The sequence below is a fragment of the Bipolaris victoriae genome, assembly GCF_000527765.1.
Source record: "Bipolaris victoriae FI3 unplaced genomic scaffold scaffold_0, whole genome shotgun sequence".
NCBI lineage: Eukaryota > Fungi > Ascomycota > Dothideomycetes > Pleosporales > Pleosporaceae > Bipolaris > Bipolaris victoriae.
The window spans coordinates 840,757-852,513 of record NW_014575392.1 but is presented as its reverse complement, the minus strand read 5'-3'; the positions used below and the strand labels follow the sequence as shown (position 1 = coordinate 852,513).

At 49.9% G+C, this 11,757-nt stretch overlaps 4 protein-coding genes across 4 annotated transcripts; 1 reads left to right on the top strand and 3 right to left on the bottom strand.

Annotated features, from left to right (window-relative positions):
• Window positions 1–488: 488 nt before the first annotated feature.
• COCVIDRAFT_32721 (hypothetical protein) lies at window positions 489–3,422 on the bottom strand (the record flags this gene model as incomplete). Its single annotated transcript, XM_014707165.1, has 5 exons — window positions 489–1,349; window positions 1,411–2,080; window positions 2,135–3,043; window positions 3,092–3,180; window positions 3,228–3,422. The coding sequence occupies 5 exons, from the start codon at window positions 3,420–3,422 to the stop codon at window positions 489–491; spliced, it is 2,724 nt and encodes a 907-aa protein (XP_014562651.1).
• A 1,221-nt stretch (window positions 3,423–4,643) lies between these two features.
• On the bottom strand, window positions 4,644–6,596 carry COCVIDRAFT_83560 (hypothetical protein; the record flags this gene model as incomplete). The annotated part of the gene is made up of 3 exons (XM_014707330.1): window positions 4,644–4,823; window positions 4,935–5,810; window positions 5,874–6,596. The coding sequence occupies 3 exons, from the start codon at window positions 6,594–6,596 to the stop codon at window positions 4,644–4,646; spliced, it is 1,779 nt and encodes a 592-aa protein (XP_014562816.1).
• Window positions 6,597–8,467: 1,871 nt separating this feature from the next.
• Window positions 8,468–9,777, top strand: COCVIDRAFT_32719 (hypothetical protein; the record flags this gene model as incomplete). Its single annotated transcript, XM_014707164.1, has 3 exons — window positions 8,468–8,510; window positions 8,569–8,934; window positions 8,984–9,777. The coding sequence occupies 3 exons, from the start codon at window positions 8,468–8,470 to the stop codon at window positions 9,775–9,777; spliced, it is 1,203 nt and encodes a 400-aa protein (XP_014562650.1).
• A 207-nt stretch (window positions 9,778–9,984) lies between these two features.
• On the bottom strand, window positions 9,985–11,563 carry COCVIDRAFT_11153 (hypothetical protein; the record flags this gene model as incomplete). The annotated part of the gene is made up of 3 exons (XM_014707019.1): window positions 9,985–11,020; window positions 11,071–11,153; window positions 11,216–11,563. 3 exons carry the CDS (start codon window positions 11,561–11,563, stop codon window positions 9,985–9,987), a joined length of 1,467 nt encoding a protein of 488 aa, XP_014562505.1.
• Between the last annotated feature and the right edge of the window lie 194 nt (window positions 11,564–11,757).

Genomic DNA, 11,757 nt, shown 5'->3' with positions numbered 1-11,757 from the left:
TCCTCAAGAACCGGACACAACACCCTTCTCATCCCCCTTTCCCCAGCACAAAAGTTGGAACAATGAAAAGACAATGCCTTCGTGCTCTGAATACAAGCACCTCACTCCATAGACCATCCCATCTGCATCCTCATATCGTGCAGATACGAGTCTCCCTCGTACAAAGCTACCGATCCGGTGCTACGGCGTTGAGTGATTAGTATGTATATTCCACGGCGACCTAGCACTTCCGCAGATATGAGAGGTGTGTCTTATGGGAAGCAAGAAGCGACCAATTATGCACACAGCATGCATAATTTCGATAAGGCGAAATGCATTGAGTTCGGAGTTTTTTTTTAACAAGATGACAGAATGGATTATCGAGACGAGCGAGGTTGCTTGGAAAAAAAAATTACCACGGACAACACTAAAACACTCTCCATCTACCTCACCAGATACTTTTACCAAAAAAACCGTCATAACTTGCAGCTTTAACCCAATCTATCCCATCAAAACGCCTTGCCCTGAATCGGAAACCCATCCAAATCACTCCCCACCCCCATGACACCACCCTCCCACTCCTCCCCTAGTGGCATAAAATCCAGATTCATCCTTCCTTCCCCCCCACCACCAGCACCACCGCCAGCACTACCCAGCTCGTCACCAAACGCGCTCAGCTCGGGAAAATGCGCGCTGGCGAGCGCTGAAATGGCATCTTGCGCTTCGTACTCTGAGCGGATCCAGCCGGTGTTGTGCCTGGACTGTGATAGGGATGAGGAAGATGCGGTGGTGGAGGGTGTGGAGAGTGTGTGATTGAGATCGGGGCACCAAGGGGGTGGGTCGGAGGAGGATGGCGGGATTAAGATGTAATTATCCGAATGGTGGTGGTCGTCGAAACGAGGAGGAGGAGGTGGTGGTACTTGAGCGGCTTGAAGGGATAAGGAAGGGTGAAGCGGTGGACTTGTTGCTGTGGTGCTAGAACTCATTGTGCGTTTATGTCTTGTTCCCGATGTGTTGGCGCGGGGCCGCGACGTGCTGCCTGAGCTCATTTGACGTTTTTTATGCCAGGGCTGCGTGGTGCGTGAGGTCATGTCTGCGTCGGTATCGACAGTACTGCTTCTGCGGGCGGGGATGAGGCTAGAGGGCGGTTTGTAGATGGAGAAGGAAGTTGCGGACAGGGGATCTGGGCCGCCGCGGAGTTCGACCATTACGGCACGTAGCACGGTGGACATGCGCTCGGCGGGCTGGTAGGTATGTGCCATGTCGGAGAGGGCGGCGGCGAGGCATTCGAGGTATTGCATGTTGTTTGCGCGGGAGACGGGGTCTTTGATGAAGGCTAAGGCTGCGACGAGAGCGGTTGCGGCGGTGCCCTAGAATTCACTAGTTAATATTTGTCCTTTTTTAGAGGAATTGAGTTGTACGGATACGTACGGCATGTTGCATTCCAGTGATGAAGATTTGCTTTGTGTCGAATCGCTGGCGATGCTGCCAGTATATCCTTGCTACTCTGATTGCATGTTTCGTGCATACCGTTCTACTCAGCGTAGAGAAATGGTCGTCGGGTTCGTTTTCGTTGCCTGCCTGGTCCTCGTAGAGCGCGAATGGGCGATGTAGTAAGATCAGACTTGAGTGGTATTGCTGGTGCAGCAGGAAGAAACTAACGGGTGCTGTTGCGATGTTGTTTGGCGTCCATCGAAGCTGCTCGGGTAGTCTGGCGTACCAGCTGCTAAACTCGCGATCTAGTGCTGCCATGCGTATGTACTGGTTTCGATCGATCACAGTTTGTGGATCTGACATGATGGTTTGAGAACGATGGGGATCCATGTTTTCTGTTATTTTACCGGCGAGCTCCATGAGGTCGAGAAGAGCTTCGTAGATCATGGTTTCCGTACTCTTCTCGGGACCAGCGGGGCGACAAGTACCGAGACGCTCGAATTTCTTGGTGAGATGATAGATTTCTAGATCCGCAGACTTCATGGATGTTGGACGACCGAGGAAGAGTGCCCAGTACTTGTCGTAGATCACGCAAGCCCAGAGAGTCATCTGTCGAATCTCAATCTCGCGGGGAGGGAGACCTAGAGAACGTGTGTCGAGGTGGAGACTAAATCAATGTCAGTAATACTTCTAGGTCCCCCACAGAATTTACAAGACATACCCAATGTCGAACGCAAGTCTCACAGCCATGCCGGCATACATCCACCCACTGTTGTCCCTGCCAACACCGCACTCCAAATCTCCCAGTAGTAGCAGTGCAATCACACTGGGTATTCCGCCAGGCCTCTCAAGCTCCTGATCAAGCATATACTTGGCCTCACGATGCAAGGTACTCTCCATGCCAGGCATACTAACCCTCTGGATATCCGGTCTCTCCTTGTTAGCAAAGCGAAATCCCATAGCCAAAACACAGACGTGCAAAAAGCCAGAATAGAACTGCGTGCGACCCGTCTCGCGATCCTCATTGAAAGCATCTTGGTGTAGTACATGAAGGACGGGGTTGTAGAATTGCCAAAACAGATTCATGAGATAGTCATATGTTTCGAGTGGGAGAGAGCGTATAATTCTATCGGCTCGGCGGGCTTGCTCATTGAATTCCTGGGTGATGTTCAAAGGGTTGACAGACTCGGAGTGTACGTGGCAGTTTGTTGTCGGGCCAAAGTATCGAAGACGCCCGTTGAGCTGATCAAATGAGAGATGGCCGCGTGTAGACAAAAGTCGGTTGACCATGCCGTCCTTTTTTGGTGGGGGTAGCATGGGCGGTGAACCCACGCTGTCTGCGTCGCCATTTGAGATATAGGGGCTGAGACCGAAGTCTTGTTGCTCAAAATCTGGGTAGTCTTCCTGAGGACTTTCTTGGCTAACAGAACTAGAGTTATCGTTGTGTGCAGTCGTGTGCTCGGTAACCTTTCGACTTGGCGAGGTGGCTTCTTCCTCGATATTCGGAGCATTATGTCGTGTTTTGGGTGGATGGTTCGCTGGAGGTATTTCCTCGCCCCGCTCCTTCAGCATGGCTTCAAGAAGAGCGACGCGGTCGGTGAGAGAGCACATGTATGCTCTCGAGATCGGTCTATACATTTATTAGCCACTTCTTGAATATTTGATACTGTTGACATACCTTCTCCGCTCATCGTCATTCTTGATCACGCACTCTACACCTGATCGTTTACACTGTGTGCACTCTTTCTCTCCCGGAGGTACCACACACTGTAGCTTGTCAGAAAGGTTCGTATCTAAAAAGGTAGTAACCATACACGAATCCTACGGTCTCGGCACGAGGCACAGGCGATGGATGCTCTGTGACGGGGTTTTGAAGACTTCTCTTTCGAAGATGTCTTCTCAGGCACGTTCTGATCGGCCTTGCTGTCTTTCCTCGACTTGGGTTCTTGTGATTCGGGTTGTTGCTTAGTCACTTTGGGCGTACTCGATATTTTGTTCTCGCCAGCCATTACTTTCTTTAGGGTCAATTTTGGCGTCTGGCGCGTTGGACGCTGCAGATCAGTGTGTAAGAGGAAGAAGGGATGCCACGTATAGTGCGACGAATGTCTTGGGGAGAGACTGTAAGACCCACCACGATGGCAAGACTCGACACTAAATCCAGACTTCGGCCTATACTGAGCGACTGGGCTAAGACTAGACCGAAACCTTTCCCGCCAAATGCTGGGGGAGCAGCGTGCGTCCGCGCCTTGGAGGTGGGGCCCCGCAATTCCATTCTACCGGGCAGCTCTTCTCGACTCGCTCCAGACGGCATTTGCGATAAGGAGTGCCATGCTTGCTCTGAAGTGATATGCTACTAACCAAGTTTGGTCCTGGATTGGTATACCCGTACCGATCCGAACGCTCGGCGCAATGAAGGGAGAGCAAGATGAACCTGAGCTTTCCGGGCGCGGAGGATTCGCTTGTGAGGAGAAGGTTAGTAGGAAGTTATCACTCAACATGCTGCCCGTTGACCGGTAATGAGCCGAACATGCATGCGACCGCCGTAGCCAATCCTAGAGATCTGCTGTAGAGATGCGGTGCATTCATTCCGGGGCAGGAGTCACAGGGGTTTTTGGGTGTGACGCGCATTCAGCTACGTACGTAAAGCCTTGACGTGGTCCTGTTTCCACAACTCTTCCAATGACAGCCCAATACCCTCGTAGCGTGGTGCATTTCTCATGGTACCCCAGAATCTGCGAGTCGTGTTGGAGGAGCTGAGGGTTCAGTCTGACTCGAGATGCGTCGGAGTGAGGGGGTGGATTGGGAATGGGTGTGGCGGAATCTTGGAACTGGTAACCGTCGCGATCTCAAGGTGGAGGCTAGGATGTCAGCATCCGCGCCTACACCTGCTGTATGCGGCTTCGCAAGCAAGCTGTCATCACCACAGGTGGACGTGCATTTAGCTTCTCAGCACAAGTTGTCATGCGCGCTGTCTCTCGAGCCAGACGACGCCGGATGAAACCCCGTATCGGTAGTTTTATGCTACACAGGTCGATGAAATTCGATCGAGGAGCTGCACAATGAACGCCTCGTCGATTGGACCAGAAGACGAAGAAGAAAGCAAACAGCTATTGTGTAGATCTTTCAAACATCTTAGTGAAACATTCCGCTCAGTATAAGTAGACGAAAAAGAACGCCATGTCCATCCAACCGTATGCCGTACCATCAAAGACTGTACACCCAGTGTCCCCTCAATCCACATCCCATTCATGGTCCCAGTTCCTAATGTAGGGGCTGAGCCCATGCAAGTCCCGTGTTGCCGTCGCCTTGACATCTCCGTTGCCCAAAAATGCAAATCGATTCTTGTATCTGTATACGTAGTCGTAGTCTTCCCAGCGCGGGTTCTTGATTGTTTTGAGAAAGTGAATCGTCTGCATCCCGTGCGTTAGTGGCTGAAGGAATAATGCGGGGTAATACAGGAGGAGGGCAACGATAGCAAGGTAATGGGACGGACGATCATGGGTCAAACGGGAGTAACTTACAGCACCTGGCCACAGGTAGATTCGGCCTTTTGTCGACCCATTCTTGAACCAGCTACGACATTCTTCTTGCCACACGGTCGTCTTGTGGAACTCGTCAAAGTGGGCGTAAATCTCATCCAGCGCTTCTTGCTTCACGCTCATTGCTTTGATGCCCTCGCACTGCATCTTCTTCATGCACTTGACACTATACTCGATTGTTGTCTCGATGCTCGGTAGTAGTGTCCCATTACTCCATGTTGCACCAGGTCCCACTATGGTGTAGTAGTTGGGAAATCGCGGTGCTGAAACACCCATGTAAAGATTAGGCCCATCCGCCCAGTCTTCCTTGATGGAAACCCCTGAGCCATTGCGCACGGTAAAGGCTGGTTGGAAAGCGACCTGGAATCCAGTAGCGCATACGATTGCGTCTAGTTTGTGGATTTTGCCATCGACTGTCTTTATGCCTTCTGGAACCACGCGCTCGATCCCATCAAAAACTGGTGTAACATTGTCTTGCGTGAGCACTTCCAAGAAGCCGTCTCCAGGCGAAATCCGCCTGCAACCTACAGACCATTTGGGAATGATGAACTCTTTCAATTTGTCGTGGCCAGGACCCATTCGTCGGTGCATCTCTTTGGTAATGACGTCCTTGAACTGGTTCTGCAGCTCGGAGTTTTGCTGGTACATACCAAACAAGCTATTGATCTCCGCTTCTATCTTCTTCCTGAATTCCAGGTGATATTCTGGGTCTTCTTTGAACCTCTTGATATCAGATTCGGTGAAGGTGTACTGACGCTGGCCTGGATCGATGTCTTGGCCCTTTTGAAGGTTGTCGGTGAGTGCACCAGCACCAAAGGGTGGGGATATCCATGTTGGACTTCGCATATATACTTCAAGCTGTGGAGGCAAGATATCAGACTTTTGTTCACTACATCCGTGCCGGTTGCAATCATGACTTACCTGTTTCACAATCTTTTGTAGTGAGGGTACAATTTGGACGCTCGTCGAGCCAATGCCGATGACACCGGCAGTGATATTGTTGAAGTCGACACTGTGATCCCAACACGCTGAGTGGAGTAGTGGACCTTTGAAATCATGAAGTCCTTGAATTTCCGGCCATTTCCAGTTGTTCAGGATACCTGATCCGTTGACCAAAACATGCGCCCAGTCTTTCCTCATCGAGCCAGTCGCTGGATTTCTGATGGTCAGGTTGTAGCATCCATCTCCATCGTTCCAAGCTGCTTCCTCGACCTTGCTGTTGAGTTGCATGTACTTTTTGCTTCCGTGCCTCTCTGCAAAGTCCTCAAAGTAACCTTGGATTTCCTTCCCTGATGCGAAGAATGTCGACCAGTCGGGTTTCGGGTCGAACGTGAAATTGTAGTCGTGCGAGGGTATGTCACAAGCAACGCCTGGATAAGTGTTCTCATACCAGGTTCCGCCAAAGTGTGGGTTCTTGTCAAAAAGTGTCAGTTCCCAAGATCCAGGCTCTAGCATCTTCTCCATCTTGTATGCCAGACAAAGACCTGACGCGCCGGCACCAATGCATGCTACCCGTAACTTGGCAGGCTTTGAATGGTATTGGTTCAGGATCTTGTAAGGGCCGCCAGTATGTGATGGCGGGTAATCATAATCATGACTATGACCATTAACGTGGGCCCCATTTGGCATTCTTGCATCACCCATCGTGGCGGTTGTCAAACGCAGACTCAGTGATCTGAGGATGGCACAGAATCGAAAGGTGTGGTTTATCTTGATGTTTTGGTATAACCGGTGGAGAAAACAATATGCAGCAAGGAGAGATGAGGCTGCAACCTTAAGGCAAAAGGCAGAGTCTTAGGACAATAGACAATCAAAAAGAAAGGACATAGAACGCATCACAATATTCCGATATAATGGTCAATGATTGTGGAGTGTTTAGCCGTGGTTCGGGTGACTTCCGACGTTGCACGAAACACGGATCAGTTTAGGCCCAACTTCGTTGCTTCTGCTTTCGGAAACAAAGGTGTATCTGGGAGCGAGATCTTTGGCTACTCCAGTTCCCCTCCATATGCGTCGCTTATCTGAGGCTTGTGGCTGCATGATGATTCAATGTTTAGGGTGTGCGCCTGCTGAGGGGTTACGGAAGACGTTATGCGGGGTGACTCCGATACTAACAACGCGTTTTTGATTGCTGTATCGGTGCCATCGGGAAGTTCGGCATCTGGAAGATGTCCTTGAACACAAGGCTCGAGCTTTGCCCATTAGGTGCATGTACCTTGCAGTGGCGAGAGAACATAGTGTCTCTTGGGTAGTGGTTGGACCCACCACATGGATACGAGCCAACGACACTGCTACCATCACCAACCCGAACATAGCAGCAACCGGTGTGATCTTTGCTCTTCTGGACAAAGTGACCATATATTATGGCAACAATGAGTAGGAGCTATCGTTAGTCGTTTGTTTCGGCGTCGCAACCAATAAACAGTCAACAGGGTAGACAACGGAGCACACGGTGTTGGACTAATGGTATATTTAAAAAAACCCTAGGCGCATTTATCTGACATTGTGTTTATTGATACCCTGTGGTGTAGCGTTATCGACTTCTCACTTTTTCTTCTCAGTCAAGCGTATTTGATGGTCAAAATGATGGACAAGACAGATGTTTGTTCGGGGAACAAAGTGTGTACGAGGTCCAGGAACGTGAGGTCCTACTTTATGTGATCATGCACAGAATACAGTAATATGACTTGCAGCTATACTTCTGACCTTCTTCCTATAAGAATGAGTTGACATGTTTGTGGCCTTGAAAGCATTTGAAAATTGCGCAATATGTCTTCGTAACGTTACGGTTTTTATTCAACCCAGCGAATTACAGTAATCACTCGTACGCAAAATATTTCCCCGGATGTTGCTACAGAATTCCTCTACCCGCTACTTATTTAAGGGTCCAAGATACTGAACGGTCAGTCTTACGCTGTTATCGCAGCTTCCCGCATATCATCAAACATCTTCGTAGCCGGAGAAAATTTTAGGTAACCATGACAAAGCATGCAAAAACGGCTTCAGTTCGGCTCGTTTACTCGGGCAACTTAAGCGAACGACTGTTGTTAACTCACCCGGGCTTGATGATGCACTAGTATCGTCGTTGACCCCGCCATCTATCGTCCCTGGTTCTAGAATAGCATCAGCGTAGGATACCATCGAAGAGCATATTGCAGACTGAACCCCCCGCAACATCAATACTGACAGCTCGTAAGGAGCGTTGAATGTTGCACCTTGAGCTACATATTCTCCTCACTACTTGTTTGTGTGAATGCTGACTGCTTGACTCGTATGGCTGCCCTAGCTGCTTGATGCCCTGCTAGTCCATTTAGCTGCTCTAGCTAACCTCTCTTTCTCACGACGTGGCCTTGCGCAACCTAAAAAATACGTTGACAACATCTTGGCAAGTATCAGACGGATGAGAAAGAATATACCCGTAATAGGTGTAGTATAGAGTCGAAGTTGCAACAAGCGTTCATCTCTCTCTCTCTCTCTCCAATTGTTTTACGCAATCCCATCGAATCCATTGAACAATGTCAAAATCTGCGATCGTGTTCGGCGCCTCGGGCGTAACAGGTCAGTAACGGCAGTGCATGTGGTGACCCGGCACACTGATTTACGTTCGACCAAATAGGCTGGTCTTTCATTAATGAGATACTCACCGACTATCCCGAAAAGGGCACCTGGAAGCGCGCTCACGCTCTCTCGAACCGTCCAATCACCCTCTCCCAAACCCTATGGCCGGAAGATCCTCGCCTCAATATGGTCTCTGGTGTCGACCTGCTCGCCCATAGCCAAGAGAGTCTTGAGAAGGAATTGGAGGAGAAGATTCCTGATGTCGCGGAGGTAACCCACGTATACTATTTTGCATACAAAGCGGGTATGGATGTAAAGAAGGAGCTTGACGAGGCACTGGAAATGTTCTCAAAGGCGGTCAAAGCAATTGATAAGCTATGTCCAGCTCTTGAATTCATTGTGCTGCAGATTGGGACGAAAATCTGTAAGTCATACACTCTGACTACAAGGTAGGAAATCGACTGACTTGGCAGATGGTTGTCATCTCCGCGCCAATCTCTCTTGGTATGAGTCGACGATTCCCCCTGGCTCGTCGGTTCCCGCTCTTCCCTCGCCTCCCCTCTCTGAATTAGCCCCACCTATACCCAGCCCACATGCCGAGCACTTGTTTTACCACGCGCAGATAGACTTCATCACGAAATACGCCAAAGACAAGAAATGGAGTTTCATTGAAACCAGAACAGATCTCGTCGTCGGCTTCGTGCCAAATCAGAACTACTACTCCATTGCCACGTCGGTAGCATTTTACCTAGGTGTATGGAAGGCAGTCCATGGCGAGGGAGCAAAATGTCCATTTCCTGGCACGGTAGGAACCTGGAAGGCCCTAAGTAACGATGCGAGCAGTGATATGATTGCACGTCAAACAATTCATCTTACGCTTTCTCCCTCTACCGTCAAGGGTGCTGTTTATAACCTCGGCGACTCCAAGACACCGTACAACTGGGAGGCCAAGTGGCCTGTTCTTTGTTCATACTTTGGTCTAGAGGGCACGAAGCCTCTCGCGGAACCAATTGACATGCGCAAGTTTATCAACGACAATATGGACACTTGGCTGGCAACGGAGAAGAAGTACGGGCTGCAAAGCGGACACATTGATAGTGGCCGTGGAATGCAGATCTCTGAGCATTTTCTCATGACTACTTTCGACTTTGATAGGCATTTCGATTTGACAAAGATCTACAGTACGGGATTTACGGAGGAGAGGACACCGAAAGAGGCGTGGTGGACGGTGTTCGACAGGATGCGCAAGGCAAAGCTGATTCCATAGGAATGTGTTGTCGGATGTACTGTTGTACCCGAATTAAACATTTCAATTATGCCGTAGCGCATGGCCTTGTCGACACTGAATGAGCAGATGGACAGAACATTGCTAAAATATACAACGTTCAATGATATTCGCAATCTCAACTTATTGATAAAGATCGCAACCCGTGCCGCAAGAGACTCAATGTCTGTTGAGCCTGCCCTGAACAATCTAGAAATTCATGTTGATCATGATAGTCTTCGGCTCCGTAAACGCCCTGAGCGCATGGATACCACATTCCCTACCCAGCCCACTCTCCTTACTTCCTCCAAACGGCGTGTTCATAAACATCAAGCTGACACAGTTGATACCCACCATGCCGCTGTCAAACTCACTCGCTACCCGCAGCGCCCTATTGATATCCATTGTGAAGACGCCAGCCATGAGCCCGAAATTAGTGTTGTTCGACAATGCCAGAACCTCCTCTTCCGTCTTGAACGATTTGACCACGGAAACCGGACCGAAGATCTCTTCGCAGTGTAGCTCAGACTTTGCATCAATGTCTGTAAAGACTGTAGGCTCAATGTAGTATCCCGAGTTACCGACGCGTTTGCCGCCAACAGCGAGCGTACCTTGGCCCTTTTCCTGGCCGCGCTCGATGAAGCCTTGCACACGCTTGAATTGAGCTTCGTCAACAAGAGGCCCAATAGTCGTAGACTCCTCATCTGGATCTCCGATTTGCTTGACCTTGTCCTTCATGGCAGCCTTGTACTTTTCGATGAATGCATCGTAGATGCCCTCTTGCACGTACACGCGACTAGCAGCAAAGCACACCTGGCCCGTGTTCGCCGTGATGGCATCGGACGTCCATTTCACCGCGTTTTCCAGATTGCAGTCATCAAAGACTACGGCTGGAGACTTGCCGCCTAACTCGAGTGTGACGCGCTTGAGATTGGATTTTGCGGCCATTTCTTGGATCTTCTTCCCCGTGGCGATGGAGCCTGTGAAACTTACTTTGCGGATGCGCATGTGACTGGCGATAAGGGCGCCAGTGCTGCCGTCTCCCGATAGAATTTGGAAAACGCCAGGCGGGAAACCGGCTTCTTTGATGAGTGTGCCGAGAGCAAGAGAGGAAAATGGCGTTTTCTCAGAGGGCTTGAGAATGAAGCAGTTTCCTGTTGCGAGGGCTGGTGCGGCTTTCAGGCCTATCGTACCAATGGGACCGTTCCAAGGTACTATTCCTGCTACAACGCCCAATGGTTCGTTGCTGGGGCCGTGTCAGTTTTCGAATGACATGGGAAGTGGAAATGGCTATACCGGACTAGCTTGAGGAAACCGTCTTCTTGAGGCCATGACTCTCCGCCAAACTTGTCAATGAAACCAGCATTATATCTGAAAGCCTATTGAACGATCAGATCTACTAGTTTGAATCGTTAGAAGTTGTTACTGCAAGATGACCTACCTCAGCACATATCCCAATTTCGAAGGCTCCAAAAGCCGCTGGCGCACCCAGCGATATTCTCGATAGTTGTGCGATTTCGTTGGCATTATTACTAATCAGGTCGGCAAATTTGTTCATTATGCCTCTCCGCTGAGCGGCACTCATTTTCTTCCATGCAGGGAATGCCCTCTCGGCGGCATCGACAGCAGCGTCAACGTCTTCTTCGCCTGCGAGAGGTACATCGTTGGCGATGAGCTCGCCATTCTTGGGATTATGCAGTGTGAGCTTTCTAGCAGACTTGGAGTTGACGTATTCATTGTTGATGAATATCTGTTTGGGAAGGTTCTTCGGTGAGTACTGGAGTGCCATGATGAGCAATGTACTGTTGAAATCTTACAGCGAAAGCAAATCACGAGAGGGTTAGCAGAATATTTCAATGCGCAAGAATTCAGGAGGGGTTATCAAAGCTGGGATCAGCTCTTCTCGTTCTGCATAGTGCCACTCAATGAGAATATGCAGTTCCGAGGGGATGTAACACACCCTGGCCGAAATGGCATTGGGCC